This window comes from Colossoma macropomum, unplaced genomic scaffold (assembly GCF_904425465.1).
Source record: "Colossoma macropomum unplaced genomic scaffold, Colossoma_macropomum, whole genome shotgun sequence".
Lineage (NCBI taxonomy): Eukaryota > Metazoa > Chordata > Actinopteri > Characiformes > Serrasalmidae > Colossoma > Colossoma macropomum.
The window spans coordinates 6953-22532 of record NW_023495453.1 but is presented as its reverse complement, the minus strand read 5'-3'; the positions used below and the strand labels follow the sequence as shown (position 1 = coordinate 22532).

The window sequence follows — 15580 nt, the reverse complement described above, 5'->3', positions numbered from 1 at the left end:
TTATTGATGGTAAAGTTTCTGATAAGTATGAGGCTATCAAAATATCATTGGTTTTTTCAGTGATGGTAACATTTTCTGATAAAGTGGTTTAGACTATGAAAATATCATAATTATTGTTTTTAGTGATGGTAACATTTTCTGATAAAGTGGTTTAGACTATGAAAATATAATTATTTTTTTAATGCTGGTAACATTTTCTGATAAAGTGGTTTAGACTATGAACATATCATAATTATTTTTTTAATAATGGTAACATTTTCTGCTAAAGTGGTTTAGCCCTATAAAATATCATAATTATTGTTTTTGATGTGATGGTAACATTTTCTGATAAGTGGTTTAGACTATGAAATATCATAATTATTTTTTTATAATGGAAACATTTTCTGAGAAAGTGGTTAGCTTATAAAATATCATAATTATTGTTTTTAGTGATGGTAACATTTCTGATAAAGTGGTTTAGACTATGAAATATCATAATTATTGTTTTTAATAATGGTAACATTTTCTGATAAAGTGGTTTAGCCTATAAAAATATCATAATTATTGTTTTTAGTGATGGTAACATTTTCTGATAAAGTGGTTTAGACTATGAAAATATCATAATTATTGTTTTTAATAATGGACATTTTCTGATAAAGTGGTTAGCCTATAAAAATATCATAATTTTGTTTTTAGTGATGGTAACATTTTCTGATAAAGTGGTTAGAGACTATGAAAATATCATAATTATTTTTTTTAGTGATGGTAACATTTTCTGATAAAGTGGTTTAGACTATGAAAATATCATAATTATTGTTTTTAATAATGGTAACATTTTCTGATAAAGTGGTTTAGACTATGAAAATATCATAATTATTGTTTTAGTGATGGTAACATTTTCTGATAAGTGGTTTAGACTATGAAAATATCATAATTATTGTTTTTAGTGATGGTAACATTTTCTGATAAAGTGGTTTAGACTATGAAAATATCATAATTATTTTTTTTAGTGATGGTAACATTTTCTGATAAAGTGGTTTAGACTATGAAAATATCATAATTATTTTTTAGTGATGGTAACATTTCTGATAAAGTGGTTTAGACTATGAAAATATCATAATTATTGTTTTTAGTGATGGTAACATTTTCTGATAAAGTGTTTAGACTATGAAATATCATAATTATTGTTTTTAGTGATGGTAACATTTTCTGATAAAGTGGTTTAGGCTATCAAAACATCCCATCTACAGTGTTATGTAGAGCTCTGCGTGAAAACATGCGCTACGGTAGAACATTTAGACAAAGGAGCACAGTTTGTCAGGCACCACAGAAGCCATTTGAGAACACGGAAGTCCTTACAGCCTCGTCAACTTTGCTTTCGGTTTACTTGCTTACATTACAGATGTCTGAAATTTCATATTTCTGTTGTCTTTAGGTTTTTTGGTAACAGTATACAGCTGTGCATTCTTTATGTACTGTATGTGTGTGTAGCCAAACAAAAAGTTGTGCAGCCCAAGAAAAGTTCTTGTTATTTTTGGTGTGTAATGTGTTTCTGATAAGGTGGTTTGGGCTATCAGAATATCATGATTATTCTTTTAATGATGGTAACATTTCTAATAAGATGATTTAGGCTATTAAAATATATATTTTTTTAATGATGGTAACATTTCCTGGTCAGGTGATTTAGGCTATTAGAATATTCTAATTATTTTTTTAATGCTGGTAACATTTCTAATAAGGTGATTTAGGCTATTAAAATATTCTAATTAATTTTTTATGCTGGTAACATTTCTGATAAGGTGATTAGGCTATTAAAATATTCTAAATATTTTTTAATGCTGGTAACATTTTCTAATAAGGTGGTTTAGGCTATCATAATATCCTAGCTACTGTGTTATGTATAGCACTATGTAGAGCCCCAAAGTGCTCGGGAGGACATTTTGACAAAGGAGCACAGTTTGTCAGGCACACAGAAGCCATTTGAGAACACGGAAGTCCTACAGCCTCGTCAACTTGCTTTCGGTTTACTTGCTTACAGTACAGATGTCTGAAATTTCATATTTCTGTTGTCTTTAGGTTTTTTGGTAACAGTATACAGCTGTGCATTCTTTATGTACTGTATGTGTGTGTAGCCAAACAAAAAGTTGTGCAGCCCAAGAAAAGTTCTTGTTATTTTTGGTGTGTAATGTGTTTCTGATAAGGTGGTTTGGGCTATCAGAATATCATGATTATTCTTTTAATGATGGTAACATTTTCTAATAAGATGATTTAGGCTATTAAAATATATATTTTTTTAATGATGGTAACATTTCCTGGTCAGGTGATTTAGGCTATTAGAATATTCTAATTATTTTTTTTAATGCTGGTAACATTTTCTAATAAGGTGATTTAGGCTATTAAAATATTCTAATTAATTTTTTATGCTGGTAACATTTTCTGATAAGGTGATTAGGGCTATTAAAATATTCTAAATATTTTTTAATGCTGGTAACATTTTCTAATAAGGTGGTTTAGGCTATCATAATATCCTAGCTACTGTGTTATGTATAGCACTATGTAGAGCCCCAAAGTGCTCGGGAGGACATTTTGACAAAGGAGCACAGTTTGTCAGGCACCACAGAAGCCATTTGAGAACACGGAAGTCCTTACAGCCTCGTCAACTTTGCTTTCGGTTTACTTGCTTACATTACAGATGTCTGAAATTTCATATTTCTGTTGTCTTTAGGTTTTTTGGTGACAGTATACAGCTGAGTATTCTTTATGTACTGTATGTGTGTGTAGCCAAACAAAAAGGAAAGTTGTGCAGCCCAAGAAAAGTTCTTGTTATTTTTTGTGTGTAACAGTACATTACACAACATTAAACCAAGGCCTAATATAGAGTACTTTTTCGGTGTTCAGTAACAGCCTTAAAAATACAGTGAGAAAGGAAGTGCTTGTTGTTGAGCAGTTCTCTTGAACTTGTTTGATATTTCATATGTAACTACAATTTAATACATTGTTAAAACATCTTTTTTAAGTGTTTATGTTAGCAGATATGAAGCTTTATACATACAGCCATTTAATTCATTTTTAAATTAAATTTCATTACTTTTAATTCTAAAAGTTTTCTTTCAGTTAATTAAATATTATATATATATTTTTTTACATAATTGCAGAAATGCATATATAAATATATGCTCATTACATTAGCACTAGGACTGATATATCGGTTGTTCGATAATATTTGCTAAGGTTAAGGTTTTACAGATTTATTGGTATCAAAAAAAAAATTGTCTTGATTAAGCACCAACTATTCCCTTTAAATGTTAAAAGAAAACTACATGTAGGAATGTGATGCTCTTTTGAGCAAAAACAGTACTTACTTTTGGGTGCTAAGTAGTGCCAAGAACAAACACAGAGCCTTTACTGATGGTTCTTAATGGACTCCCCTGTCTGCTACAGAATGTTCTTTTGATTTGTTAAGTGCTATTACAGTGTCTGTTAGGGCTGGGCGTTTCATTACATTTTGTTTTCAGTTATGATTTTTGCTTCCAAAGATTATGAAACAGGATAATCAAGATAAAATTATTATTTATTGCATTCCATTTTGCAGTGATGCTCCCATTTTTTGAGCAATACATGATGCATGCCATGTGTTTATATAATTTTATTTAACACAACATATGATATTTCTAGAACTTATAAATCTTTGATTTGATAAAACTGGTTTGGTTTGGTTAGCTTACCTTGAACGAAACAGACCCATATGGTCCGCTCCACCTTAAGTGGTGCAGCAGTTGAATTTGAATAAAAAGCTAACTTTAGTTTTCTAGTTTGAATTGTTGATTAGCTAAGATGTTTGAAATGGCAAGCTGAGAAAACGAGCTTTAGCTGGAAGAAACAACGTGAATTTACACTCATTTCCTCTTTGGACCAGTACAGTTATGATGGGCGATGAGTGAAGGACTGAACACTGACAGTATACCGGTGTTGCATCCAGTTCTGTTCCCCCTCAAATACACACTCCCCTTCACAAATGAGGTCTTCGGGAGCATTCACTGAACTGAAATCAACAGCAAGCAGCACTGGAAGTACCAAAAGCATAAAAGTTGAAGAAAGGCTTTACGGACGAAAATGTCAAAAACAAATGTGATCGCTTTATGTAGTTCTAAGTTGCGCCCCTGGATCCCTTCAACAAGCACTGTTCTCTTTTTGGGGGAAAAAATGGAATTACCAATTAGTAAATGAATGGATGAACAAATAGATATATAAGAAAGTTATGTTAACATGCTTTTTTAATTCTGTATTGAACGCGTATTGTATCGTGATGCAAACACGGCAATACATATCGTGTCATGAAATTTGCATATTGTTGCACCCCCTACAAGAACAGTAAAAACAGTTCAGTTGTTTGGAAATACTTTAATTTCATTAATCAGACGAGGAACAACAGCAAATACTGTGCAAGATTTGGCAGTACGACAAATTTGTTTAATTACTTGAAATTCTATAAAGTTCGATAAATGCATGTTGTTTTCAGAGTCAGTGAGTACTTGTGTTAAATAACTGTGATCTCAGTCATTAATGTTAAACAATCTAAAATATCAGTTTGTTAAATTTAGTGAGTTTCTGCTGTTCATTTGATGAAAAAGTTGATAAAAATAGTTAAGGACTAAAATCATTAAAGACTCTTTAGATATCAGCCAATAAAATTGGCTATCATCATTTTTATGTGCTTAAAATTAGTATCGGTGACAAAACAGACATACATATCGGTTCTGATTAACATGTTTCTTAAAATGTCAAAAATGGTTAATGGTTTTATCAGTGAAGCCCATTTTGAGTTGCTGTGATCTTTTTCTCTTCTTTTCTTCCTCCAGACCAACACTCTCTGTACTACATTTACTCCGCTCTCTCCAAAGATGTCGCTCTACCAGGGATCTATGAGTTCACAGCACTGGGTCTGCTCAATGACCGGGAGATCGACTACTACAACAGTAAGGACCAGGCTAAGGTTCCTAAGCAGGACTGGATGAAGGAGAAGATGCAGCCAGATTACTGGGAAAAAGGCACCCAGTCTCGCAAGAGCAAAGAGCAGTGGTTCAAGGTCAACGTGGGCATCCTGATGGACCGAATGAATCACAGTCAGACCGGTTAGTGATCTGTCAGGTTTTTTCTATCCACTGTGGTTCCTCATATGTTGTGCCAGCAAATGTATTTGTTTTGTTTGTTCTCATTGTTTTTCTATCAGACCTTCATGTTCTTCAGTGGAGACATGGCTGTGAGATCGAGGAAGCAGATGGAAGTCACCGATTTCTGAGAGGCATTGATGAGTACAGCTACGATGGGTCAGAGTTCCTCTCTTTTGATGATGACAACATGCGGTGGATCGCTCCAGTTCCAGAAGCTTTGCCAACCAAAAGGAAATGGGATGAGGTGCCCATCCTGAACCAGTACACCAAGGGTTACCTGGAGAAAGAATGTGTGGACTGGCTCACCAAATTCATGGAGTACGGAAAAGAATCACTGAGAAAACACTGTGAGTTCCCGAACATTTTATTGAGCCTTTATTTTTTTTATTTGAGCTAATTACTAGGTAATTAATTACCTAATTGAATGTTAACTTTCATGTAGTGTGTTGAACTACCCAGTGATGAATCCCCACAGTGCCACTCTTATTTGTGGTGGAGTCCACAGGAACACAGAAAAGTAGATTCCTGTCTCTTTGATGACAGAGACTTATGCTAACCACTTAATGGCACCCTGTAAAGGGGACCAGTCACTTTGTGAAATAGTCTTGATTAGGGATAAAACATTTATTCGACGTTATCAATAATGTCACAATAATAAACAGTCAGCGGATGTTTCTCATGTCAGTATTTTATTTGTATTTTCAAAACGATACCCAACCCTGACTGAGTTAATGACTTAAACTAAAGAGCGCAGCAATGCAGGTATAGCGCCATGCCTATCGGAGCAGAAAGAAAAAGAAAAAGAACAATTATTGGCTGAAAATTATACTGTTAATGTTAGTCACTCAAATGTTGTAAGCCATATTGGTTTCTATTAATTAGAAGTGTTTAACATTTATCTCAAAAAGGTCACAGTTTATTTAGGAACTTTAGGATTTGCCTTGAGGTTAGAGTTAGTTTCAGGATTAGGGTCAGATTTTATAGAACCTTTCAGTTGCATTGAATAGATATTTAGTTGAAAGTTAGTTGAAGATAAACTGAGCATCTACAAAGTGTCTGCAGTGGACCATCTAAATAAAGTGTAACCCAAAAAAATATTGCAGCTTTCAGCAACTCGCCCTGTTACAGCATCACATTCATTAGCTAGCCAACTACAGGCAGCTACATCAGCTTAAAATACAACTCATTTTATAAACATGCTTTTCACACATAGTACATCCAGTAAACTGGCATGTTAAACTGGTAATGCATTAAATGAAAATGCAGCCTGAAGAGCTAAAAGCTAATCTACTTATTTATTAGAATGTCGCTTATTTTTATCTATGCTTATTGTTTACTGTATCTCAAAATTATGGACAGGCTTAAACAAAGCAATACATGTTCTTCTGTGGGGGAATTTGTTTGCTTGTAAACAGAACCTCAGTTTGTTAGAACATTGCCAAATACTTTATTGTTACAGCTCTTCGCATTTCTAGGCCTTGGTTAAAGTGATTAATCAATTCTTAGTCAACTCATTCATGTGAATAACTAAATGTTAAAATATAAATTTTTTCCCAACTCATGTTGATCAAATATCCAGCCCTCTAAACAAACCTTTAGAAAAAAATATTTTGCAGGCATATTTTGAAAATTGAACAGATTTATTCTAGAGCCTATAATGCAGTATTCCTACATCTCCCAGAGGTCCTTTGCGCTGTTTGAGGTCAAGGATAGGTTTGCTCTGTATAGGCATGGACACGCCCCTAATAACCTGCACAGCAACGCACAACTCACAAGTCAATATTTTACTGCTGCTGTAGTTTTCTGTGAAACGAATAAACGTCTCTGCTCAGTCTACTGGAGAAATAGTCACACGCCACTGAAAGACTGTGGTAAAAAGGTGAAAAATGGTTGACTATCAATAACCTGGACTTTAACAAAAGACTGTTAAATGTACTGAGAAACATTTGTGGATGTTCAACACTGCGGTTTATCAAGGCTCTCGCATTTCACAGCCCCTATCATTTTAAAAAACAGCTAAACCTGACTGTTCCCTTTTAAACCACTTGGATAGAATTCAGCAGTTGGTGCACTTTTCCAAATGCGTGCAGGTGTTTTAAGCAGTTCTCTGAGTGGTAGATGGAAAGGATATTTTGATTGGCTACAAGAGGAAGCAGGTGTCGGCACTCATACTTTCACATTGTTAGCTGCAGCAAGTGAGAACTGATTCCAAATTATTTTTTGATTAAAAAAACTGTTGAACTTAAAAAATGTGCATTGCTTTTGTTTTCTCTGTAGCTCCACCAGATGTTCATGTGTTTGCGAAGAAATCTGTAACTGACCCGAAGATGCTGACCCTGACCTGCCTGGCCACGGGCTTCTACCCCAAAGACGTGGTGGTGAGTCTGAGGAAGTTCCGCACTTCACTTCCTGAACATCTACTAACATCTTCAGGAGTCAGACCCAATGATGATGGAACCTACCAGCTGAGGAAGAGTGTGGAGATCCAGGAGGATGAAAAAGCATCTTATGACTGTTACGTGACTCACAGCTCCCTCGAAACACCAGTAATTGCAGAATGGGGTAATTATATCTTTGTTTTACATGGTTGTTATTACCTGTTCCAGTTCAGGGGTGGTATTACAGAAACTTCCTGACTCCTGAAATCTTATCTGTTTAGTTACTTTGACAAATTAGGACTGAATTTAAGCCAGTAGCTTCCACAGAATAACAGTTCATATTATAGAACCGTTTTAACTAGAATTTCCTAAAAATTTCCTAAATGTTGTCCTAACTTCAGCACAACTTCTGAGATTGATGTTTTTATAATGCTATAGCACTTTCAAAACATCCCAGACACTGCAGGTACTTCTCCTTTGTTCCTTCTCGTTACCTGTATGTTTTAATATGGACGAAAACAAAAACATAGTACAGCGACGGTGGAGAAAAATAAAGAGAATGCGTGGCTGTTTATTAGGAGAAATAACGTTAGCATGGCTCGCGTGGCAGCTGAAGCCTTGGTAAATGGAAATGGCGCTGTCACAATATTCATAACTTTTTTAGACTTTTAGTTTATCTCACTTTTTTTTTTTAGTAACAGTGATAGCTGGCAGACATAAGACATAACAATTGTTTATCGACCTCGACTGAGTAGTTTAGGTTTCCAAAACTTGAGATAAAGTACTTTAAGATAAGATACAATTCCGAAATCCACATAAGATTTGTTTCTGTAATGTGTATTTGTGAAAAACCTTGATCTTGTCAGATCTTAACTTAGGACCACAGACAGGAAGTTTCTGTAACATGGCCTCATTTCATACTTTATATAAACGCTAACCTTGCTTAACAGCAGCAGAATGGTAGATGCATGGGCTTGCTCATTGAAGATGGAAGCTGCAAGGACTGTACGACAGGGATCATTGTGGGTTTCGTTGTTGGATTTCTGGTTGCAGGAATTTTGGCAGGCGTGGTCGTTTTCCTTATAAAGAGATGTAAGTGGAGTTTCATATTTACAAATGCTCTTACTTTATTTTATGTGAGCTGTTTGAAGGTAGAAAAGGTATGTTTTACAATAGACAACATATAAAGTATGCATAATAATGTTTATGTAGTTAGTATTGCAGCTGATACTATACGCATCTTACACTATATTTCCAAAAGTATTCACTAACCAATCCAAATCATTGAATTCATGCATGCAGGCATGCAGACTGCTTCTACAGACATTAGTGAAAGAATGGGGCTCTCAGGAGCTCAGTGAACTCCAGCGTGGTTCCATGATAGGATGCCACCTGTGCAACAAGTCCAGTTGTGAAATTTCCTCACTACTAAATATTCCACAGTCAACTGTCAGTGGTGTTATAACAAAGTGGAAGCGATTGGGAACGACAGCAACTCAGCCACGAAGTGGTCAGCCACGTAAAATGACAGAGTGGGGTCAGCAGATGCTGAGGCGCATAGTGCGCAGAGGTCGTCACCTTTCTGCAGAGTCAATCGCTACAGACCTCCAAATTTCATGTGGCCTTCAGATTAGCTGAAGAACAGTGTAGAGAGCTTCATGGAATGGGTTTCCATGGCTGAGCAGCTGCATCCAAGCCTTACATCACCAAGCACAATGCAAAGCGTTGAATGCAGTGGTGTAAAGCGCCGCCACTGGACTCTAGAGCAGTGGAGACGTGTTCTCTGGAGTGACCAATCACGCTTCTCTGTCTGGCGATCCTATGGACGAGTCTGGGTTTTGGCGGTTGCCAGGAGAACGGTACTTGTCTGACTGCATTGTGCCAAATGTAAAGGGTTGGCAAGGGTTGGTGTAGTGTAGTGGGTAACACCTCTGTCTTCTACACTGTAGACTGGGGTTCAAACCCCACCTTGGTAAAAACCCTACACTATACCAATGAGAGTCCTTGGGCAAGACTCCTAACACTACCTTCGTGTTAGGAGTCGTGTGTAAAATGATCCAATTGTAAGTCGTTCTGGATAAGAGCGTCTGCCAAATAATGTAAATGTAAAGTTTGGTGGAGGGGGGATTATGGTGTGGGGGTGTTTTTCAGGAGTTGGGCTCGGCCCCTTAGTTCCAGTGAAAGGAGCTCTTAATGCTTCAGCACCAAGAGATTTTGGACAACTTCATGCTCCCAACTTTGGGGACGGCCCCTTCCTGTTCCAACATGACTGCGCACCAGTGCACAAAACAAGGTCCATAAAGACATGGATGAGCGAGTTTGGTGTGGAAGAACTTGACCGGCCTGCACAGAGTCCTGACCTCAACCTGACAGAACACCTTTAGGATGAATTAGAGCGGAGACTGTGAGCCAGGCCTTCACGTCCAACATCAGTGTCTGACCTCCTTTCAGAAATTCCAAAACACTTCACTAAGAGATAAAACATAAAAGGAGCTGTTGAACATGATCATTTTAAAATCATTTTACTGTTAGTCATATCATAAACCTGTTAAGGCCATGTGCATCATTACACAGACATATTTTATGCAGAAACCTTCGCTTAGTGCTGTGATAATGCTAGTTTCTGCACCTGCTTCTGTGGGAATTTCAATATTTCAGTGTTCTGTTAGTGCCAGTCTAACAGTGGTGTACATGTACTCTCCACACAGGGTTTAAAACTACTTAGGCCATCTTATGAAGATTGTAGCCTTTAAGTGGATTATCGGTACTGTGGATTATCATTACTGTCCACAGAAAAACATCCATTTTTATTTTTCTACATTATTTGAACACAGCAGCTCTCATTTACATTGTGTGAGAATTTCATGACTAGATCAGTACAAATTCTCCAAAATCTCTTGGAATAAAATCTCTTTACATTAACTTACATTAAAAGTCAAGAACATGTCTGCCTTCTTTTGTAAGTTTTGTTATTTTTGAAGATAAATGTTTTTCATTGGACAGCGAAGATGTTCTTTACTTTGTATGTTTTACAGTGAATCCTAACTATACCCAGTAAAACTTAACAGACTGTAACTGTAGTAACCCAGCTGTTCATCCTGAATCTAATTAAACAAACCTTTTGTTTCATATATGTGTGATTTCTAACGTAAAAGCTTTGACTTGGATGTGTATACATGACATTTGTGACTGAAAATATACATGCATAAGAATGTTCAGATTGCTGAACACGGCTTTTATAATGACCCACGGGTAATAGATTTATCATTCACACTGCAAATTAATCGGTATACTGATTCAATAAGAATTTAAATTTTAGTCAAGGATTTATTTTAATGGACCAATTGATTTTAATCATGTAATCTTGACAGCCCTAATTTCATGTTCAGAATAATCTTTTGGTCATAACAGAAATAATGCATATGATGGAAAGCTAGTGTATTAATTTTGTGTGTCTTTAACAGATAAAAAGAACCAGCAAACAAGCAACAATGGATATAATCTTACTCCTACAGGTAGGTTGATTTATTAGAAACCCTTCTCTTTGACCAATTACTGTAATGCTATATAATCCCGGGCCACATCTGTGAAGGGCGTCAGGGTTTTTCTGGCTCAATATGAGGTGGTAGTATCTGGGTCATATGCACACATGTGCACGTGTACTGCGCCCTCAACAGCTCGAGCTAACAACTTTTACAAGCAATGTATTGTATAAATGAATAAAAAGACAGTTATCACATTAAACTATATTTTATTTAAAAATGAAAGTGCCCTGTTCAACATCCAGTTAAACACAACATAAAAGTAATGTATTTATTTACACAGCTAACAAACGGTAAAGTTGTCTAAAACCAAATATAACATAGCTATTGTTTTCAGTTACGGTTTACAGGGGCCCTCTGGCAGTGTAGGTGAACATAAATATAAGATGAAAGTCACAACCAGTAAAATGTTGTCCTAACAGGGTAGTTGAACATTGCATTAAAGCCATAGTTTTCATCTATACAGTTTTATAAGCCATATCTGAAAACCAGAGCTGGTCCTGGGGCTGTATTACAAAAACATCCTAATTTTTTGTCTTAAACCATCTGACTGGTTTAGAGGGGGCGGTGGAGATCGAGTCTGCAGCGTCTGAGATCTTTAAAACGCAGAGTTAGAAAAGAAAATCATCTCACAGTGAAAGCAGCGTTTTACAGTAGAAATAAATGGAGCTCATTATGCTGGTAGTGAACTATGCTGCTGACAGAGCTGCCTAAAAACCATAGAAACGGACCTTAAACAGAAGTTAGGACCCTGTTGGGGTTCATCCTAAAGTTAGGACAGGATTTAGGAGAGTTTGCTCCATCATTTGGTGTAAAACAAGCAGACCTATGCAGAACAGAATGAGGTATAAACAAACTATTTATCAATCAATCAATATTTGCTCCTCTACTGATATACTTAGGCATAGCACCTAAACAATGAATGCAATAATACTGTTATGAATTTTATTAGCTGTAGCAGGCCCTTTCAAACAGGCTTCCTCACATTTCCTTTTATACATGTTCGAATGTAAAATAATATTTATACTATAGCTTGGTTGAATACCTGATAATTGTTATTTACTGAGAGACGTGCACCCATGTTGCCTAATATACCCAGCTAATCGACATTTTCAGTATTTCTGTGTTTCAGTATTTAATCAGTAGTCAGTGTCAGTCCATTGGTTCCCATTTTAAATTAGTCCAGAGTTGTAACTAACCCAGGCTGAGAGAGTAGATAATCATCGTCTTGTTTTAAAATGATGTATGCCTTTGAGTATTATGATATGATTCCTGGACTGGACTGGACTCCACAGAGGCTGCAAAGGGCGAGTTTTATTACGTGGATGTGCATAGGAACATGTTTATGTGCAATTTGGTTATTTTTTTCTGCGCTGCAGTTTGTAGCGTTGTTGTCTGTTGCCTTTCATCAAACATACTCTTTTAATGTAGGAACGTGAATGTATCAGGGCAACGCCCCACATTACTGCTGTAGGGAAAGAACCTCTAGACGCTTTACACTTGTCCTCCTCTTTGGCAGTGCAGTGCCTTTCCCAGTGCACTGTGCTGATTACGAGCACTGCCACTCAGCATAAGGCCACAGTTACAGTTACAAATGACAGACATCCACCAAGTGCAGCATTTATGATAAAGTAGTGTTTTCTCGTCAGAGTTACGTCGAGAGCGGAATGCAGCATGAAATTTGACGGAGGCAGCCGCCTCATGATTCTCTACGCAGGACAAACCCTGGACGTGTAGGCTTAAAAATGACACTCCACAGCTCTCTACATAAAGACTGATATCTATTAAAGTGAAAATAGATGTGAGCACGCTCTACAGAAGGTAGATGCATGTTTACGGGGAAAATGGGATTTTCTGACAGCTAGTGGAAAGCAGATGTACTGCAGAATTTATGGGAAAAGAGACGGTTTCTTACGTAAAGTTCTGAGGACTGTGTGCTATGCGCATGCTTGTTTTTATCGCTACGAAGAAGAAGCCAAAAGTTAACGTGCCGTTGGACGTGACATCACTGGGGCTGAGAGTGCATGTCTGCAGCCAGACTCTATTGGAAAATGCAGTAAATATTCCATTCCCTTCTGATTGAATAGGCCTGTGAGTCCCATGGCTGTACGCCCCTGAGTAGCTACCACACTGTCAGAATGATGTTGATTCCACATTATATCTCTTTGATGGACACACAGAGAAAAACGCTTCTGAAACTACTGAGGTCCAGACCTCGGTAGTTACAACCATGATGGCAATCCAGTACAAAAGTCAATGTACTTGTGCACTTTAATGCATACAAATATATTGTTCCTTTTAAAGACTTTACATTATGATATTGTTTTATATTACAGACTCCGCCCACAAAAACAAAACAAAACACAGCAAGTGCCTCAGCACTGCAGTACTATAGTATTTAAATGTCATTTTACAAAAAATATTCATACTACACAATCACATCACTGTACTGCCTTAATAAAACTATTTCATGTTTTGTTTTTCTTCCAGTAAATTTAACCCTCTGCAGTAATTTTCTTAACCTACAGATTAGCTGTAAGTTAGATTGTGCAGGTATCCTGGTTTACATGCTGATCTGTAAAATCTTCATTGTTTTCAAGTTTGTAAAGAACCTAAGAAATGTTTAGGCCTGGTTTATTGGAAACAGATTAATTGTAATCTGTCAACCAGTTAGTGCCAGTTGTATTTAGCATTTCAAAATTTTTGGTGTCTGACAATGGTGTCGTCCAATTTATAAAACATAATGCAGTACTTAAGGCTTTCTTTTGAAAATGTAAGTGTAGTTCAGTGTATTTGCTTATTCTTCTTCTCTGCCTTTTCCAGAAAATGGACACAAATAAGCAAATGGCATGAATGGAGCTCCTGCTACCACTTAATCTGCTGTTTCAACACCTCAGACCAGCCAGCTCAACGAGTCAATCAAATGATTTCAGCATTTTACTGTACATTTCCGATATCAAGGCCTTTAACACTTGAGACGCAATCCTCAGCATACATTTCAGAACTTTTCTTCTGACCACAGTGTCAATGATGTTTGAGTATATTAAACAGAACCACCAGTAAATGTGTTAAGAGCGACTGTAGACAAACAAGATAATCCTTTATTGGTCCCACAGGGGGAAATCCTCAACATACCGTAACATATGTGTGTCACAGTAGCAGGTCAGGAAAGTTTAAATGCTAGAGACCTGTGATGCAATCATTTCAATTCAGCTTCTTAGTCAGTCAAAATACCATAGAGAACCATGTTTTCATGGAGATCAGCTGTATATTTCATACTTTTTGGCACTTCTGGATAAAGTGTATCCAGTCAAAGCATTTCAGTGCTTTTAATGATAGTTTTTGTGTTTGGATTTCTCTTTAGCTTTAAATCAGTAGATACTCAATAAGCCTGACTCATAAACTGCAGTACTGAACTGTGCAGTTCTAAACAGCTTTTACATCATGGTGCCTAAAAGCATCATGTGTACTTAGACCTGTCTTTAATTTTATCCTGTCCTGCATTTCCAGCTGTAATGTTATAAAGAGCTCTGCACCCAAGATGGAATGATTAAGTTTTATGTATGTATTATGTTTCTTAAAGCTTTTATAGTAAGGTCAGAAGCTGCACTCAGGAAAGTTAACATTGAGCTCAACTAACATTGATTCTTCTTCAAGAATAAAACTGTTACTTTTTTTTAAAATAAAATAATGTTCATACAATTTGAAAGAATATACATTTTAATTGCTGATTAATTGATTTTGTTGCTACTGTTTTAATTGCTAATTGATTTGATCATCTTCATTGCTGTTTATGTCTGAGTGTAAATCTCATCGTTCAGTGATTCTATACAGACATTCCTTTAATATGTGATATCTGTACATTTCATCAACTGTCATTTACTTACATTTATGAACGTGTTGTTCTTGTAAAGTGCCTTCCTACTGATTCACTTGCCTGTAAAACTGTATTTCCTCACTGGGCCATCTGTTCTGCCGTGCCTGGTTTTTGACTGAGGATTTGAAAAAATGTTTAGGTTTCATCGTTTGAACTATTCCTTTAATGTGTTTTCTTAAGTGAGTGTTTATCGATGCACTGTAGTCGTGTGACGCAGAGGGTTTGCAAGAACGGGCTTGATTTATTATATGGAAGCTTTTATATGGAGGGTTAAATATTGCAGTGCAATGTTTGTGTATTGCACTTTTTAAAGTACTTTATGACTTATGGCACTTATTTTTATATTTCCAAATAAAGATCTTATTTCAAATTGTCCACATGTCTCTGATTAAATAAGACCTAGGATGATAGGATGAGGGTTCTACAGAGACTGGGTTCCTCATGTTTACACCATTCTAAATGTAGTTCTTATGAATCAGATGAGTTTGTATTTGTGCACTCTGATCAGTCTATCAGCAGCATTGTGTACATTTGGTGGGCAGCATCTGCACCACTGTCTCTCAGTACAAAAGAAAAAGCTGCTGATACTTTAGGATGTGCATATTGATGCATCACATGAATATGCATGTTAAT

General features: G+C 36.2%; 1 protein-coding gene across 1 annotated transcript; it reads left to right on the top strand.

The window, feature by feature from the left end:
* The first annotated feature begins 4482 nt into the window (after window positions 1–4482).
* LOC118802092 (class I histocompatibility antigen, F10 alpha chain-like) lies at window positions 4483–15322 on the top strand. Its single transcript, XM_036562553.1, has 6 exons — window positions 4483–5111; window positions 5210–5497; window positions 7428–7712; window positions 8516–8620; window positions 10993–11043; window positions 13894–15322. The coding sequence occupies exons 1-6, from the start codon at window positions 4991–4993 to the stop codon at window positions 13908–13910; spliced, it is 867 nt and encodes a 288-aa protein (XP_036418446.1). The 5' UTR covers window positions 4483–4990; the 3' UTR covers window positions 13911–15322.
* The last annotated feature ends 258 nt before the right edge of the window (window positions 15323–15580 follow it).

Bases quoted from the DNA above. Each gene is read 5' to 3' on its own strand.
- LOC118802092 (XM_036562553.1), top strand. From the start codon at position 4,991: ATGAAGGAGAAGATGCAGCCAGATTACTGGGAAAAAGGCACCCAGTCT. The intron at 5,498-7,427 runs GTGAGTTCCCGA...TTTTCTCTGTAG, and splicing joins AGAATCACTGAGAAAACACT to CTCCACCAGATGTTCATGTG. The intron at 7,713-8,515 runs GTAATTATATCT...TGCTCATTGAAG, and splicing joins ACCAGTAATTGCAGAATGGG to ATGGAAGCTGCAAGGACTGT.